General features: G+C 38.3%; 1 protein-coding gene across 7 annotated transcripts in view; it reads right to left on the bottom strand.

Moving 5' to 3' along the window:
• Positions 1-14,221: 14,221 nt before the first annotated feature.
• ANKRD12 (ankyrin repeat domain 12) overlaps positions 14,222-17,470 on the bottom strand; it is a 165,704-nt gene continuing 162,455 nt past the window's right edge. For 4 of the 7 annotated variants that reach the window (XM_053668803.1, XM_053668807.1, XM_053668805.1 and 1 more), the window contains one exon: positions 14,223-17,045. In XM_053668803.1, coding sequence (XP_053524778.1) covers positions 16,860-17,045 — 186 coding nt within the window. In that variant the 3' untranslated portion in view covers positions 14,223-16,859. Of the gene's footprint in view, positions 17,046-17,470 lie in introns of all 7 variants that reach the window. The other 3 variants (XM_053668806.1, XM_053668808.1, XM_037134080.2) reach the window with 1 other exon arrangement.

The following is a 17,470-nucleotide window of genomic DNA, read 5'->3' as shown; positions in this document are numbered from 1 at the left end:
ATTTTGTCTATCTTTTCAAAGATCCGGCCCTTGGTTTCCTTGATATTTAAGTACAGGTGTTTTAGACTGCACTTGGTTTAGTTTCTGTTCCAATCTTTGTTATTTTCTTCCTTCTACTCACTCTGCACTTTGTGGTTCATTTTTAAGTTCATTTAAGTGTAAAGTTAGTTTATTTAGAATTTTTCTTGTTTCTTGAGATAGGCTTGTAACAATATGAATTTCCCTCTTGGGACTGCTTTTGTTGTGTTCCACAAATTTTGGATAGTTGTGTTCTCATTTTCATTCATTGTGTAATAACATGTTATTTAGTCCCATGTCTTTGTGTATTTTTAATTTTTTTCTTGTGATTGATTTCTAGTTTCATACCATTATGGTCTGAGAAGATTTTTAATATATTTTCAATCTTTTAAAATGTATTGACTTGTTTTGCATCCTAACATGTGGTCTATCATAGAAAATGTTTTATATGCACTTGAAAAAAAGTGTATACTCTGCTTCTTTGGGATGAAATGCTCTGAAGGTATGAATTAAGTTAATCTGATCTACTGTGTTGTTTAAGGTTGCCATTCCCTGGTTGATTTTCTCTCTGGAAGATTTATTGAAGTCAATGGGGTGTTAATTAAAACCATTATGACTTTATTACTATCCATATCTCCCTTTATGTCCATCAATTTTTTAAAACATATTTAGGTGTTCCTGTGTTGTGTGCATCAATGTTTACAAGGGTTATTTTCTCTGGTTGGATTATTCCTTTTGTCATTGTGTTGTCTTTCCTTGTCTCTTACTGTAGCCTATGTTTTAAAGTATATTTTTCAGAAATATGTATTGCTACCCCAGATTTTCTTTTCTATTTGCATAAAGTATCTTTTCCTATTCCTTTATTTTGTGTGAACCTTTCTTTCTGAGGTGGGTCTCTTTAAGACAGCATATGGAGTTGAAGGAGAGACTCCAAAAACCTGGAAATTACTTTAATAAAAAACTGTATTTCTCTTACATATTTAAACTTCAGTCACCTTCAAAGTACTGTCCTTTTGATGCAATCCAGGGGTATCAAACACATTTTCACTGGGAGCCACATCAACCTTGCAGTTGCCTTCAAAGGGTCAAAGGTAATTTTAGGACTGTATAAATGTAACTACCCCTTAACAGTTAACCATTAAGTGCTTGGGTAGAAACAAAGTGCCAGGCTGGATAAAACAAGATGGAGAGCAATATCGGGCCCACAGGCCTTGTGTTTGCCACCTGTGCAATACACCTATCAAGACTTTTTTTCACTGCTCAAAACAGCTTTTTAACTCTTCTATTTTGATCCCTTTTTGTGCTTCTGTTGTTTTTTGTTTCAACTCTTCCACATCAGCAAAATGTTTCCCTCTTTGGGCTTTTTTCACATAGAGAAACAAACAAACAAACAAAAAAGTCACTCAGGCAAGACAGGGTGGATAGAAAGTGTGGGGAATGGGTGTCATGCTGTTTGTGGTCAAAAACTGCTGAAAACTCAGTGCTGTTTGGGCTTGTAAATCACCCATGATGAAATGGGCAAAGGTGTTAAAGAGTCTTCATAAAAAATTCACTGAAACTGAATGCAGACTCTCACAACAATGCCAGCTGGTACACTGATACAGATGGGTTCCTAGAACACAGACCTACTGGGGGAAGCCTGTACTATAAGAGGCCCACCCTTCTGTTTTTTTTTGGAAGGTTCCCCCCTTGTATAAGGGTCTTGTTTTCTTATCTATTCCACTACTCTATGTCTTTTGATTGAAGCATTTAACATTTGCTCTTAAAGTGATTGTTGGTGGGTATGTATTTATTGTCATTTTATTCTTTAAAAAATATTTTTAAATTTATTTCTTAGAAAGAGAGGAAGGGAGAAAGAGAGGGAGGACAACATTGTTGTGTGAGAGAAACATTAATGTGCAAACATTGATAGGTAGCGCTCCACACATCCCCAACTGCAGACGTGGCCCACGACCCAGGCATGTGCCCTGATTGGGAATCAACCCAGTGATGTTTTGGTTTGCAGGCTGGTGCTCAACCCACTGAGCCACAGTAGCCAGGGCTATTGTCATTTTAACTATGTTCATCTCCCCTTCCGCCTCTTCTTCTTTTCCTTTTCCTCTTTCCCCTCCTCCCTTTTTTTCTTCTTTTTCTCCCCTTCTCCTCCTCCTTCTTTTTCATCTAGCAGGCCCTTTAACATTTCTTGTAATACTGGTTTTATAGTAACAAATTTCTTTAGTTTTTTTTGTCTGAGAAGCTCTTTACTTCCCAATTTTAAGGAATAGCCTTGCTGGGTAGTAGTCTTGGTTGAAGTTCTTTCCTTTGAAGTTCTCTCCTACAACCAAGTAGTCTTGGTTGAAGTTCTTTCCTTTTCATCACTTTGAATATTTCACACCAATATCTTGTGACCTGAAATGTTTCTGTTGAGAAATCATCCGACTGTTTTATGAGAACTCCCTTGTAGGTAACTGTCTTTCTGTTGCAGCTTTTAAGACTCTCTTCTTTTCTTTAACTTTTGTCATTTTAATTATGGTATGTCTTGGTGTGTACCTCTTTCGCCATTTTGGTGGGGGACTCTTGGGACTCTCTGTGCTTCCTTGACTTGTATGTCTGTTTCCTTCACCAGGGTATGGAAGTTTTTGGTCATCATTCAAATAGGTTATGGATGTCTTGCTTTCTCTCTTCTCCTCTGGTACTCCTAAGATGTGAATGCTATGCTTCATGTTGTCCCAAAGGTCCTTTAACCTATCCCTTTTAAAAATTCTTTTTTTCTTATTGCCATTTGGTTTGGGTGTGTTTTTCTACCTTTTCCTCCAAATCGCTGATTCAGTCCTCTGCTTCATTTAAACTACTGTTTATTCCTTCCAGTGTATTCTTCCTTTCTGTTATTGTATTTTTAATTTCTGATTGGTCCCTTTTTATGATTTCTATGTCTTTTTTCATGCTGTTGAACATCCTCATAACCATTACTTTGAACCCTGTATCTGATAAATGGCTTCTTCCATTTCATTTAGCTTTTTTTGTTTTTTGAGATTTCTCCTGTTCTTCCACTTGGAGATTGTTTCTTTGTCTCCTGCTTTTGGCTGCCTCTTTGTATTTGTTTCTATGTTTTAGATAGATTTGTTGTGACACCCCATCCTTGTGAGGTGGCCTTATGTAGTAGGTATCCTGTGGGGTCCAGGGGTGCAGTCTCCTAAATCACCTAAGCTGGTGCTCCAGGAATGTCCCTTGTGTGGATTATGTGGATCTTCTTGTTATAATTGAGTCTTGATTGTTGTTGGCCCTTTGGTGCATGGGATACACCCTCAGGCTAGCTGTGTGTGAGGCTCAACCCTGACCATGGCATGCAAGCTGGTGTGCAGATGCTAACCAGGCAAAGCAGAATTCACCCTAACATGGTTTGGTGCCTGCCAGATTCTTTCTTTAGATATGTATGTTGCTTGTGAAGGTTATTGGATCATGCTCTGATGTTTTCTGAAGCTGCTACTGGGTGTGTTGGTTCTAGGCCTCTTTGGAGGAATTCTGTAGCATGCTAAGGTAAGACATTGCCTGTGATGGATGCTTAGTAACCTGTTTGGATCTACAAGTGACACTGTGGCTGCCTTCACAGGGCAGGGTTCATGTGGGAAGGATCAAGCTGTGCACTGAGACTGGTTTTATAAGCACTGTGCCCAGGGGTTAGGTCAGCAAAAGCTTCAAGATCCTTCTTGGCCTGCCTCTGTCTGCTGGCTGCTTCTTAAGCTCAGTCACTGAAATAGCCTCTGGCTGTACTTCCTAGCAGGGTGTAAGCACCACAGGATTGGGCGAGAGAGATAACAGAGGACGGGGGTGCTATTGCTTTCTTCCAGGCTGATGCCATACCCAAGTGGAGTGCTCAACCCAAGAAAGACAAAGTCTGGAGTATGTGAGAATGATGTGGCACAGGGATCCTCACAGTTGTCACTTCAGCTTGTTCCCCAGAGCCACAAACACCAGACTCACACAACTGTAGCCTGCTCTGCCCTCCATCTGCAGGAGCCCAAATGGAATGGTTATGAACAAAATTTTGTGTTTTGTCTCTTTAAGAGAGTGGCTGTATCTCTAGTAGACTCCAGTCTCTCTCTCATGGAAAGACCCTGTTGCTTTTCACAGCCAGCTGTTATATGGCTCTGCTGCTCTGGGCTGGGAAGCCTGGCTTGGGGTTTAAACATCATGCCTGTTAGGGGGGACTCCACTCCCACAGCTGAGAAACCCATAGGAGCAGGGCCAGCCTTTCTTACAGTCTTGATGTGTCTTTTTATGCAAATCCTTGGCTATAAGACTTCCCTTCAGTTAGTCTTCATTTGGTTATTCAGAATAACCGTTTTATAATTTTGTTGTAATTCCAGTTTGGTCTGGGGAAGAGGTCAGTGTAGCTATTTCATCTATTCCACCACCATCTTGGATCTCCTGGGTTCATCTTGTTCAGGACTCTGAGCTTCCTGGACTCGTGTGTCTTTTTCCTTCATTGAGATAGGAAAATTTTCAGTCATTAGTTCTTCAAATAGGTTCTTAATCCCTCTTCTCTTTCTTCTCCTACTGGTACGCCTATGATGCAAACGTTGTTACATACAACACTGTCCCAGGGGTCCCTTAAATTATCCTCATTTTAAATAATTCTTTCTTCTTTTTCTTGTTCCAGTTGGGTGTTTTCTGGTATTTTGTCTTCCAAATTTCTGGTTTGAACCTGTGCTGTATCTAATCTGATGCTGATTTTTTCCAGTGTATTCTTTATTTCAGTATGTATTCTTCATTTCTGTCAGGTTCTTTTTTAAGGTTTCTATGTTTTCATTAATCCTGATGAAATTCTCAACAAGTTCTTTGAGCATCCTTATAACCAGTGCTTTGAACTCTGTTTCTGGTAGTTTTCTTGCCTTCATTTCATTTTGTCATTTTTCTAGAGATTTCTCCTCTTCTTTCATTTGGAATGTGTTTTTGTGCCCCTCTTTTGGCTTCCTTTCTGTGTTTGTTTCTAAGTATTAGGTAGATCTGCCATGTCTGCCATTCTTGGTAAGATGGTCTTAAGCAGTAGGTGTCCTGTAGAGCCCAGGGGTACAGCCTGTGTGGTCACCCTAGCCAGGCAGTTCAGGTGTGCTCCTTCCTATTGTGGTTGAGCTTTGGTTGCTTTTGGCACCTCAGTGGGAGGGATTGATCCTGAGGCCAATAGGCTACCATGATAGGCTGTGACCACAACACAGGAGCCACTGTCTAGGGGTCAATCCCATGGAGCAGAACTTGCTTTGGCAGGGCTCTGGTGCCTGCTGAGTCTGCACCTTAAGTGTGTTGCTTGTGGAGCTAGTTGGGTGATGTCTGAAGCTGTCCACCGGGTGCGCTCACTATGGGGCCTCCCTGGAGCTGCAGGTCAGACTATGCCCTGCCTAGTGCCATCTGGCATGAGCTACAAACTGATCTGAAGATGGCTGCTACCTATGTTAAGCTTGGACTTGCCCAGGAGAGATCAAGCTGTGAACTGAGTCCAGCTTCTGGTGGTACTCGGCCTTGGGCTACTTAATAAGAGGTACAGAGCATGCAAAGGTCAGATGTTGCCTATTTGGGGTTTGTGAACCTTTGAGAGAATTTAGGAAAGTCCATAGCATAACCCAGCACAGGCCTTTTTGTATGGAGAGGTCACTGGAAGTGGCTTAGGTGGGTCCAAAAGTTGGGTGGGGCGAGGTCTCAAGCAATCACCAGGGCAAGGGAAATGGTGTGAGCCAGGTTGATGGAGACTCAGATATGGTGCTCTTCAAGAGGAGCACTCAGCAAAGGAACAATGGCTTCTGCCAGCACTGTCTTGGAAAGAGCTGCCTGTCTAGCTATCACCCCAAAGCCACACAATTCAGTTCCTCCCTGTTTATCTCTGACACCTTGAGCTGATGCCCCAGCGCTGGAATTCAGACTGAGTGATTCTGAGTGAGTGGACGGGCACTTTAAGAGGAATTACCTGGACTTCCCTAAGATAGAGGTGTAGGTAGACATGCTTTGCCTCCTTGCACAACCATAAGAAGGATCACAACTACCTTCAAAACAAAAAAGAACCAAAACTGCCAGAAAATAGAACTGTATGGAAGTCAGATAACCAAAGATTTAAAGAAGAAATATCCATCCAGATGGGTAGGAGGGGTGGAGGTGGGGTGCTGGAGCAGAGAGGACTCAGTGTGGCCATGGCGATGGCAAGGAAGTGGCAGCAGAGGCTGGTAAAACAGGCAGTCCCACATTCACATGTGGTGAATAAAAACTGGAAGAGACACCTGGGGAGCCAGCAATTGCAGCCACAGGCCATACTGTGCAGCTCAGGATTCCTGCACCCGGAAAATAAAGCCTCCTAACTTCTGGCTGTAAAAACCAGTGAGGGTTGGGGTGGTGGAAGAAACTGGTGGTCTCTCAGGAGAGTTTGTTTAAAGGATCACCACAGTCCTATAACATATGCAAACCCATCCACTCTGGGACTCACCACCAGAGCAGCAGCCAGAAGAGTGCCAGTCACGTACAGGAAGTGGGGGAAGTGACTAGGAATGGGTGAGAGCCGAGCAAGTGGCATTGTTCCCTCTCTGACCCTTCCCCCACATGTATGTGCAGCACCATGAAGTGGCGAAGCCGGTTGCCCTACCTTGATCAATACCCAAGGCTCCACTCCTTAAAATATGCCAGGTGTGCCATGACAGGGAGTCAAAGCAACTCTACTTAATACACAGACACGAACACAGGGAAGATACCAATTGAGGAGACTAAGAAATATGGCCCAAATGAAAGAACATGTCAAGACTCCAGGAAAAGCCCTGGCTGGTGTGTTTAGTGGATTAAGCACAAGCCTGTGAACCAAAGGGTTGCTCGTTTGATCCCCAGTCAAGGCACATGCCTGGACTGAAGGCCAAATCCCCAGTAGGGGGTGCTCAAGAGGCAATCACACATTGATGTTTCTCTCCCTCTCTCTCTCTCCCTTTCCCTCTTCGAAAATATATAAATAAAATCTCTAAAAAACAAACAAACAAAAAACCACTCCAGAATAAGAGCTAAGTGAAATGTAGACAGCCAACCTATGCAGAGTTCAAAACACTGGTGATAAGGATACTCACAGAACTCACTAGGCTATGGTAAATGTATAAGGGAAGAAATGAAGACTACACTAAGTGAAATAAAGAAAAATCCACAGGGAACTAACAGCGAAGGGAAGGAACCCAGGGTTCAAGTCAATGATTTGGAAAATAAGGAAGAAATAAACAGTCAACCAGTACAGAATGCAGAAACAAGAATTCAAGAAAACAAGGAGAGAATAAGAGGACTCTGGGAATCTCCAAACGTGCCAACATCTGAATCGTGGAGATGCTAGAAGGAGAAGAGGAAGAGCAAGAAACTGAAACTTTACTTGAAAAAATAATGAAAGAAAACTTCCATAATTTGGCAAAGGAAATAGCCATACAAGTCCAGGAAGCACAGATAGTCCCAAACAAGTTGGACCTAAAGAGGACCACACCAAGACACATCATATTAAAGTGCCCAGGGTTAAAGATAAAGAGAGAATCTCAAAAGCAGCAAGAGAAAAGAAGAGAGTTACCTACAAAGGAGTTCCCCTAAGACTATCAGCTGATTTCTCAAAAGAAACTTTGCAGGCAAGAAGGGACTGGCAAGAGAAATATTCAAAGGGATGAAAAGAGCTACAACAAGAAAAGCAAGGAGCTACATCCTAGATGACTATCCAGCAAAGCTGTCATTTAGAATGGAAGGGCAGAAAGAGTGCTTCCCAGACAAGGTAAAGCTAAAGGAATTAATTCATCACTAAGCCCTTATTATATGAAATGTTAAAGGGGCTTATCTGAGAAAAAGATAAAAACTATGAACAGTAAAATAACAACACTCACAACTATCAACAGCCAAATATAAAAACCTGAAAACAAAAACAAACTAAGCAAACAGGAACAGAATCATAGAAATAGAGATCATCACGTGGAGGGTTACAGTGGGAAGGGGGAAACAGGGGAAAGGTTCAGGAATTAAGAAGTACAAATTGGTAGGTACATAACAGACAGGGGGGCGTTAAGAAAAGCACAGGATGTGGAGAGGCCAAGGAACTTACATACACAACCCGTTGGCATGAACTAAGGGGGGTGGGAATGCTGGAGGGAAGTGGGGTATGGGCTGGAATCGGGGAAAGGGGAAAAATTGGGACAACTGAATGGCATAATCAATACAAATACTTAAAAATAAAAAGAGGAACTTCCTGGAACTCCAGAAGACCTCCATCTCACTCAGTAGCACACCCGTCCTGGTTTTTACAGCCAGCAATTATGGAGACTCCTCTCCTGGCCCTGAAACCCCGGGCTGGTGGACCTGTTGTGGAGCTGAGGCTCCTGCTCCTCAGGGAGGAATTTCTACAGTCAGATATCCCTCCTGATTTTTAACTGCCACATGTGGATGTGGGACCAGCCTGTTCTGCACCTCCACCCCTCCTGTCAGTCTTGATGTGACTTCTTTTTATATCCTTAGTTACAGGCCTTTATAAAAAGTACTGATGTTAAAAAGAGAGAAGGGAGAGAGAAACTTCAATTTGTTGTTCCACATGTTTACACATTCGTTGGTTGCTTCTTGTATGTGTGCTCTGATCGGAGATTGAACGCACAAGCTTGGCTTATTAGGAGGATGCTCTAACCAACTGAGCTAGCTGCCCAGGGCCTTTAGTTATAGGGCTTCTGTTCAGCAAGATTTCAAGTGGTTCTGAATGATGGCTGTTCTGTAGTTTAGTTGTGACTTTGATGTGGTTGTGGGAGGATGGCAGCACTGCCTTTACTTAAGCCACCATCTTCACCAAAACTTCTACCTCTTTAGTTTAAGTACAACTCCCACTACCCAAAGCATGTTGTTGATTCTCCTTTCCTTTCCAGAAAACTAAATTTTTATATTTCTGAAGTATTTTAATCGGGGCAATTTCACAAGTAGTTTAAAAAAGCATTCTGAGATGGCTGGTTAAAAATAGGTTACAGTAACATTATATAGCAAACACTGCTTATACTAAGAATGTTCAGAATGATAGAATTCTTCACCTCTAATCCATTTTCACTAAAACCTAAATGTGTAGATATTCATACATTTCTTAAATTCTTATGGAAGTATATAATGGTCAAGAAATATGCATACAGGGATACTGCATTTCTTCCCCTGGCCCTTTCTTTGGCTCTTAAATGAATGACCCCAGGACGTTCTTAAATTTAAAAATCTTGCTTCTACCTTTTTTTTCATCTTCACCCAAGGACATGTTCATTGATCTCGGAGAGAAGGGAAGGGAGAGAAATGTCGATGTGAGAGAAACAGTTGATCAGTTGCCTCTTGCACGTGCCCTGATTGGAGGGGAGTGCAACAAACAACCCAGGCATGTGCCCTGACTGGGAATGGAACAGGCTACCTTTTGGTTTACAGGACAATGCCCCAACTGAGCTACAGCAGCCAGAGCAGGTACCAACTTTTTAAATATATGTTTGCATTGGTGTTTACTAAGTCCTTTTAGCAAAGTTAAGCTATGCTTAAGTATTTCTTTCTATAATACTCAGGTTTTGAGGACACAGCACATGAGGATACCTAGTGAGTTTAGTTTTTTCTGTATGATGGCTCTAGTAGTGCGTAGTTGTCTTTAACTTCATTCAAAACAATTTTGTTAGACTAAATTATGACAGCTGTCATATCAGCATGCATTTAAAAACATCAAAATTGCTCAATCTTTGTCCAGCCATTTTAATACTGAAGATGGAAGAAGATACACAAAATTTTGGTGTATTATGCTTTATTATTTAAAAACACAGCTGAAATGCAAAGAAAAGAGATTTGTGCAGTGTATGGAGATGGTGCTGTGATTGAATGTGTCAAAAGTGGTTTGCAAAGTTTCTTGGTATCATTGACATTTTGGTCAGATAATTCTTTGCTGTGGGGCTGCCTTATGCATTGGAAGATGTTTAGCAGCACCCTTGACTTCTACCTACTAGAGGCCAATAATGGGAGATAGCCGACATACTCAGAATATTCATATCAATGAAGTTATTGGCAAAAATGAAAAAATGTGTCTTTTATTTTATGGAAAAAACTAAACAGACTCTTTGGCCAACCTAATAAATGTTTTTATTTTATTATTATTTTTTTTACTGATTTTGTCTCCATTTCATATTTGCAGAAATCAAGACCTTATCTAATTCAGCTCCTTCTTCTCTGATCAATACTTAGATTCTTTCAGTGTATAGTTCCTTCATTAAGTAGATAAACATTTATTGAGTACTTACTATGATCCTGATACATATAAGACAAAGAGGGCACAGGTAAAAAAAGTGTGCAGTAAAACAGATGGAGGTGCATGTTCCAACAGTCCACACAGTAAAATGCCAGCTGGAAGTAGTGTGTATTTTAGTTGCATGCTTCTGTCTCCTCGGATATGTGTCTGCTCTCTATCCTAGCTCTGGTCTTCAGTCACCACTCTAGATACTGCTCCCAAATGCCAACACCATGTTCTGAGCCTGCTCCCCCTCACTGGGGTGGCTGACGTTCAGAATGCCTGGAACAAGGACTGGTGGGTAACTCAGGGTAGGTAATAACAGGTGGAGGGCCAGCTTTAGGTAAAGTGAATTTCAGAGGCCCTGGCAGACCTTAAATAAAGATGTGCCACAGAAACCAGCTGGTGGCAGGCAGACTGGTCCCAGGGTCTTGGTCTCCTACAAGCTGTGTAATTGTGGGCAACTTGTTGATCTTTTCCAAGCCTGGTTCTTCACACGTGAAAGGGGGTAACAGCCCTTCCTTATACTTTGTTGTCAGAGTTAGTTGAGCCAGTAAAACATATGTGTGTGATATCATGCCTGGCAGTCATCACAACCATTCTTCCTGTTCACTTTAGAATTACTGTTGTTCTCCATTCTATTTCCTTCACTATCACCATGATTTCTCTCTTCTTCAGGTAACTCAGGACACAGGCATTTGCCAGCCTCCCTATCTAAATTAACTTTCTGGAAAGAACTTCCTAAGTTCATTTATACCAAGCTATGTATGCAGTGTTAAATGTTTCACCTTCAGGGGTATTTGCTTTCACTGGATGAAGAAAAACTTAAGCCAAAGGAACACCTGGTTAAGTGTAGAACTCCAGGACTCTGGAAGCAGATGAGAGCTTGAGTCTTTTTATAAGGCCATTCTTAGGACCTGTGAACTGTCTATAATGCCTTTTTGTGAGGCCTGGTGGGATATGAGGTCCAGGAGGGCCAGCAATGGAATGTTTTTGATTTCTTTAGTGGCCTCCTGATCTGCTGATAGCTTGGTATCTAGAGAGAAATAAGCATAAATACATACCGAATGACTGACCACTCAACACCATGTAGAATTGTGGAATTCACGTGCAATTCCTGATTAATGAAGATAGCATTATTTCTCACGCAGATGTTTTACTGAATAAAGTAGAAATTACAACTGTATCAAATAAATCATCCCGACTTATATATAGAATGACTGATATGACCTGGTCCCCTTAGGACAAAACTGGTATTCAATAATACTCCACAGTGATGATGCAAAACTAGTAGCAGTTCTGCCTTGGCTGGTATGGCTCAGTGGATTGAGTGCTGGCTTGTGAACAGAAAGGTTGCAGGTTTGATTCCCAGTGAGGGCACAGGCCTGGGTTGTGGGCCAGGTCCCTTGTTAGGGGTGTGAGAGGCAACCTATTGATGTATCTCTCACACACTGATGTTTCTCTCCCTTTCTCCTTCTGTTCTTCTCTCTATAAATAAATAAAATCTTAAAAAAAACTGTAATAGTCTGTTTAACCATTATTCCCAGGCCCTACCACTACCAACCAGTCATGCCAAAGGACTGAGTTTCCCATTCTGATAATTACAAAGTTATGAAGCCATGACTAGTAAAGATGTATTAAAGATGGTCTCTGCAAATTCTTCTCACCTATCCAGATGGATTAAAAATACACTAATTAAAAACAACTGTAAGAACTCTGCAATGGTGATTATCAAAAATAAAAAGCATTACTATTTTTTAATGGGGGGTATAATTTACACATAAATTCAATTTGATGAGTGTACAATTTGATGAGTTTTGACAAGTGTATAGTGGTTTATCCACACCACAATCATATTTCTATCATCCCAGTTTCCTTCCCCTAAACACTCATCCCTGTAATTATCTGCTTTCTATCACTATAGCATTGACTTTTTTAGTATATAAATGAAATTATATGTTACCCTTTTGCATTTGATGTCTTCCATTAACTATACTGATTTTGAGATTCATCCATATTGTTCCATGTATTGGTAATTCATTTTTGTTACTCAGTGGTATTCTATGGTATGAATATACCAGTTTGTTCATTCATCAGTTGATGGGCTTTTGCTTTTGCATTCATTATAGTTTTGAGCTATTATTAACAAAGTTGCTATGAAGATTGATAGCAAATTCTTATGTTAACCTTATTTTCCTTTCTTTTAGGTAAATACCTAGGAGTGGAATTGCTAGTAAGTACGTATTTTTATAGTAAGTGCATTTTTTTTTTTTATTAGAGAGAAGGGAAGGGAGGGAGAAAGAGAGGGAGAGAAACATCAATGTGTAGTTGCCTCTCACACGCCCCAACTGTGGCACTGGCCCACAACCCAGGTATGTTCCCTGACTGGGAATTGTACCTTTCTATTAGAAGGCTGGCACTCAATCCACTGAGCTACACCAGCTAGGGCCAGTAAGTGTATTTTTTATACATTATAAAAAACCATCAAATGGATATTCAAAATGGCAGTCACTTTGAAATACCAGCAATATAAGAGTTCGAGGTGCTCAATATTCTTGCCAATATTTGGTATTTTTAATCTTCATCTTATTATAGTTATTCTAGTTGGTATATACTGGTTTCAGTTTGCATTTCCCTAGTGACTAGTAACATTGATCATGTTTTAATGTGCGTTTTTTTTTGCCATTCATATATTTTTTTAAAAAATATTTTATTTATTTTCAGAGAGGGGGGAAGGGAAGAAGAAAGAGAAGGAGAAAAACATCAATGTGTGGTTGCCTCTCACTCACCCTGCACTGGGGACCTGGTCCTCAACCCAGGCATGTACCCTGACTGGGACTTGAACTGGGGACCCTTTGGTTTGCAGGCCAGCACTCAATCACAGAGCCATACTAGCCAGGGCTTATATATCTTCTAAAATAAAAACATCTTAAAATTTTTGTTAGAACTGAAAAATTTATTGTCTGCACTCTGGAATCAAGCATTTCATCATGTTCCTATGATATGTTTTAAACCAATCTTTTCTCCCATTGCGTGGCTCTTACATTTTCATTTTAACAGTGTCTTTTGAAGAACAAAAGTTTTAAATTATAACAAAGTCTGATTTATCATGAATTTTTCCTTTATGGGTTTGTACTTTCTCTATCCTAATTAAGGAACTGCTGTCTAACTGAATGTCACTGAGACATGACTATGTTCAAAAGGAATGTTAGTCTGTAGTTTACTTGTAATGTTTTTTCTGATGTTTGTTTTTTGAATAAGTACTTCTGTGGAGACTTTGTATGTCCATTTGAGGTACAAAGAAGACTATGGTCCCAAGAAGCCACTAAGAAAATGAACTGCAAGATATTTTAACCAATTAAACTTCACCAAGTTTAAACTTCGCACAAGCTTTCCCAAAGGTTATGATCTCCTGTTAACAATCTCTCTACTCTTAATGTTTAAAAGATTTTTTAAAAATTAGGCAAATACTTTCATTAAAATATAAGAAGATAAAACTATCTCATGAGTTTCAAATAGGAAATTTCCTCTACATAAAATTTTGTAATTTTATGTGTTAGGGTATTAAAGAGAATTAAAAATATTGCTCATGTGTTAGATAACTAAGAAAATTAGATATTTAGCACTGCACCCAATTTCTGGAATAAAGTATAATTCTTAATTAAGTCCATTAAAATGAGCTTCATGGGGTTTTGCTTGAGATTTTTGCAGTTATGAAGTTTGTAGCATGTCTAACATTTAAAATTCACTTTTTGAGACCTTATTACTAAACAGACTTGAAATTTGAAAGACTAATTCTTCTGATGCTGTTTATTTCCCCAATAAAACCATTTCTGCAATTTTGCTAGCTGCCTATGTAAATACTTGTGTTTGGCACAGAGTAATACAGGAATGGAAAAAAATTCAGCACACATTTCACTCTTATTTTTTCTATAAAAATATAACTCTTTATTAAATAACATGCACAAATATCAACTAGTCATTTATTAAACAGATATGATTTAGAACAAGATTTAAAGAAATACAAATCCTTAGGTACAATTTAGTATCTTGTTCATGATATTTGAACAGTTAAAAAGAATCACTGATTAAACTAGTCACCCTTCATTTCTTTTTCAGAATCTTAAACTTTTTAGGCATATACTCCATTCCAAGTTTTTTCTAGCATTTCAGAGCTTCAGAATATCTTCATTATCAAAAACCTTTAATCCCTTACTTAAGGACAAATTCCCACTGAAAAGGTATTCACTTTTCTTTCAAGCTATCCTGATCATCTGAGTCATTTTACCAAGGGAATCTGTAGAAGCAGAGTCATGGCAGAAAGGCTCTAGTAACTTGAGGTACCACAGAGGAGGGTGAGAACTGTGGTTAATACTAAAAAAGGCTGGGATGACTAAAATGTGCCAGATTACTGCTTGCTTGCTTTTTCTCCTTTGCAGCTTGCTGTGTTTGACTAAACTGATTTCCCCTACCCTCCAGGTTGGACCATCAGCAAAAAATGCTGTATAAACACACCTTTCTCACATTTTCTGTAATTACAATGCTCAAATATCTTTTTTTTTATTTTTAGGCAAAAGTATAAACAAAATTTGCATTGTTTTTCATATTAAAAAGTATTGCTTTTATAAATTATCTTTTAATGTTTCCAGCCTTAATAAACTTAACTTCAACAAAACCAGTGCTTCAAAATCTACCCTGCCTTTCTTGGCCCCAATTATCCAATAAAAAAGGCCAAAATCTCCCATCTATACTTCTAAACACTACTACATACAACCTTTATATTAAAATCCTTGCACTGTGTAATTTTTACACGTGCTTCTTTATTGCGCATGCCAAGTACAACATGAATTTAAATATAAATGGATGTGAAAATTAAAAAACCCCTAAGCTTAATATGCACCTTTGCACTCAAAAATTTTAATTTTTACATTTTCTCCTATCAGCTGGAATTTCCAACTTGCAAGCTAAATTTAAAACTTTATGCCTCATCTACTCTTTTTACTTTTCTCCATCAGAATAAAGAATATCCAGTATTATTTTATAACTCAAGAAAGTGTTGTGGAAAGTTCTATATATTTTATTACATATACTTATAATTAATTATACATACAACCTAAATTTTCCTTTCAAAATGTTTAATTAGTTTAGCGGCAGGTTTCAGATCAGAACTATTCCTGAATATTTTAGTCTGTATCATGGTACAGGAGAAACTGAACTTTTTCTAAGTGTATTGCTAATTATCTTATTAAAAATAGTGTACCAAATCTTAATTATAAAATTCTGAAAATTATGTTTTGCATCTTGATTCAAGGAAAAAAATACAACATAGTAATGAATTTTTCATAAAATATTCATTTCATAACATTTTAGAGATCAATCAGAATATGCCCATTTCTTTTTGACTACCAAATATCTCTTTTTTCATTAGGGCACTCAGTTCTTATTTTAAAAGTGCAAAGGTTATTATTAAGCTTAAAACATTATACTTTAGCAATGTAAAAAAGTTTTACAATGATTTAACATGACCAATAAAATTTATTCAACATATTTTACATATATTCACAGATTCATACTTGAGTATTAAAATAGACATTTACAATTTCAGAATTTTCATTCAAAGGCATTTAGGGGGGAAGGAGAGAACAGGCTCTATTGTGAGATGAAAAAAAAGCTGTTTCTTAGTATGACTAATTCTAAATAATATGTCCAACGCAGTAAGTCACAGGTACTATACCAAGAGACTAGTATGAAACACCTTACACTACTTTAGGTCATCACTTATGGAGAGAGTTAAATTATAGGAAGCATGCAATACAAGTAAGTCACAACCTTTACAGTTATGGTGATGAAAACAAGCTAACTCAAACACATGCATGCCTTATTTAAAAGGTTTGTTACCTGAATACACTACTGCTACACCCCATACAAACTACAACTTTGGTCCAATAAAACATTAGACAAAACAGTTTTACAATTATTTCTTTGTACATGTTTTAACTATCAATTCCTTTGTATACATCATGACTATTAATTACAAGATTTACACCTGCACAATATGTATAAAATAAGTTATTAAAAAGGAAGACAATATTAAACTTTTGAAAAGAAAACTGTACAATTAATTTACAGATATAATAAACTGAAGAAATTTTGTGCCAAGTTTTTCTTCCACATTAGAAACTATTTGGTAGGTACTGAATCTTTTAGTTTACTGATAGATTTTAATAAAACTTGAAAAGAGATTTGCATACTAGTGGTTATCTTGTTATTTAGAGTGCTAACAACTTCCAGCGCTGTTAGCAGATTTATCAACTTTTCAAATACAACCACGGCCTGCCAACATGCTCCAATGCAGTCGTTCCCTTTCACCAATAATAAATAATAATTTTCAACTAGAAACTGTTGGGACCTAAGATCCAAAATAAGTCTTTTCCTTTTTTATAAAATGACAGTGTTTACTACATAACCAAACTTTAGTTGAACTTTACCAACAACTGTAAAGGCATAATATCAATATTTTTGTCAAAAGGCAGTATTCCACAGTAAAACACTCTTGAGCCTTATCAGTTTCAGATGACACACCAGGAAGTAATGGCTGCTATATAGGAGTCAATTCAAAGTCATCATTAACATCAACAAGGGGAACATAAAATTCCTGGATTTCATAAATGCTGATAGATTTATAGGTGGCAGGATCAAGTTCCTGGAGTTTGAGCTGCCATTCTAATCTCTGAACGGCATTTAAAGCTGCGGCTTCATGTTGTTGCCTCATTAAAAGGCAGGTCTGTTTAAAAGAAAAGTTAATCAGTTATTCTATTAAATTTGCTTTGTTTCAAAATTAATTTTATCCATAGTTTCTTTAGTAATTAAGATCAATATATTAGAGGTATTAGAAGTTTCTAAATTACACATTCATCTGTTTTACCCTATCTGTATCCACATGCCAACAATTTCTGGGTCGGCAACTTCATCCTCATCTTATCTCACAGACTTTAATTTAAAACTGTTGGTTCAAAAAATGAAATTTCAAATTAACCAAAGAATAAAGAAAATCTAAGAGAAAAGTGATTTTAAAGCACTGGAAATCTAAAGCCAATGATTTTCTTTATAGATTATTTGAAAAATATATTCCTTCTCTTATCAATTTCCTGTTCTTCCATTTGTTAAATTATAACCAGGCTTGTATATTGGACAATAGACATGAAGATC

Source organism: Artibeus jamaicensis, unplaced genomic scaffold, assembly GCF_021234435.1.
Source record: "Artibeus jamaicensis isolate MK-2021 breed Jamaican fruit bat unplaced genomic scaffold, CSHL_Jam_final contig_511, whole genome shotgun sequence".
Lineage (NCBI taxonomy): Eukaryota > Metazoa > Chordata > Mammalia > Chiroptera > Phyllostomidae > Artibeus > Artibeus jamaicensis.
This window is presented reverse-complemented; position numbering and strand designations above follow the sequence as displayed.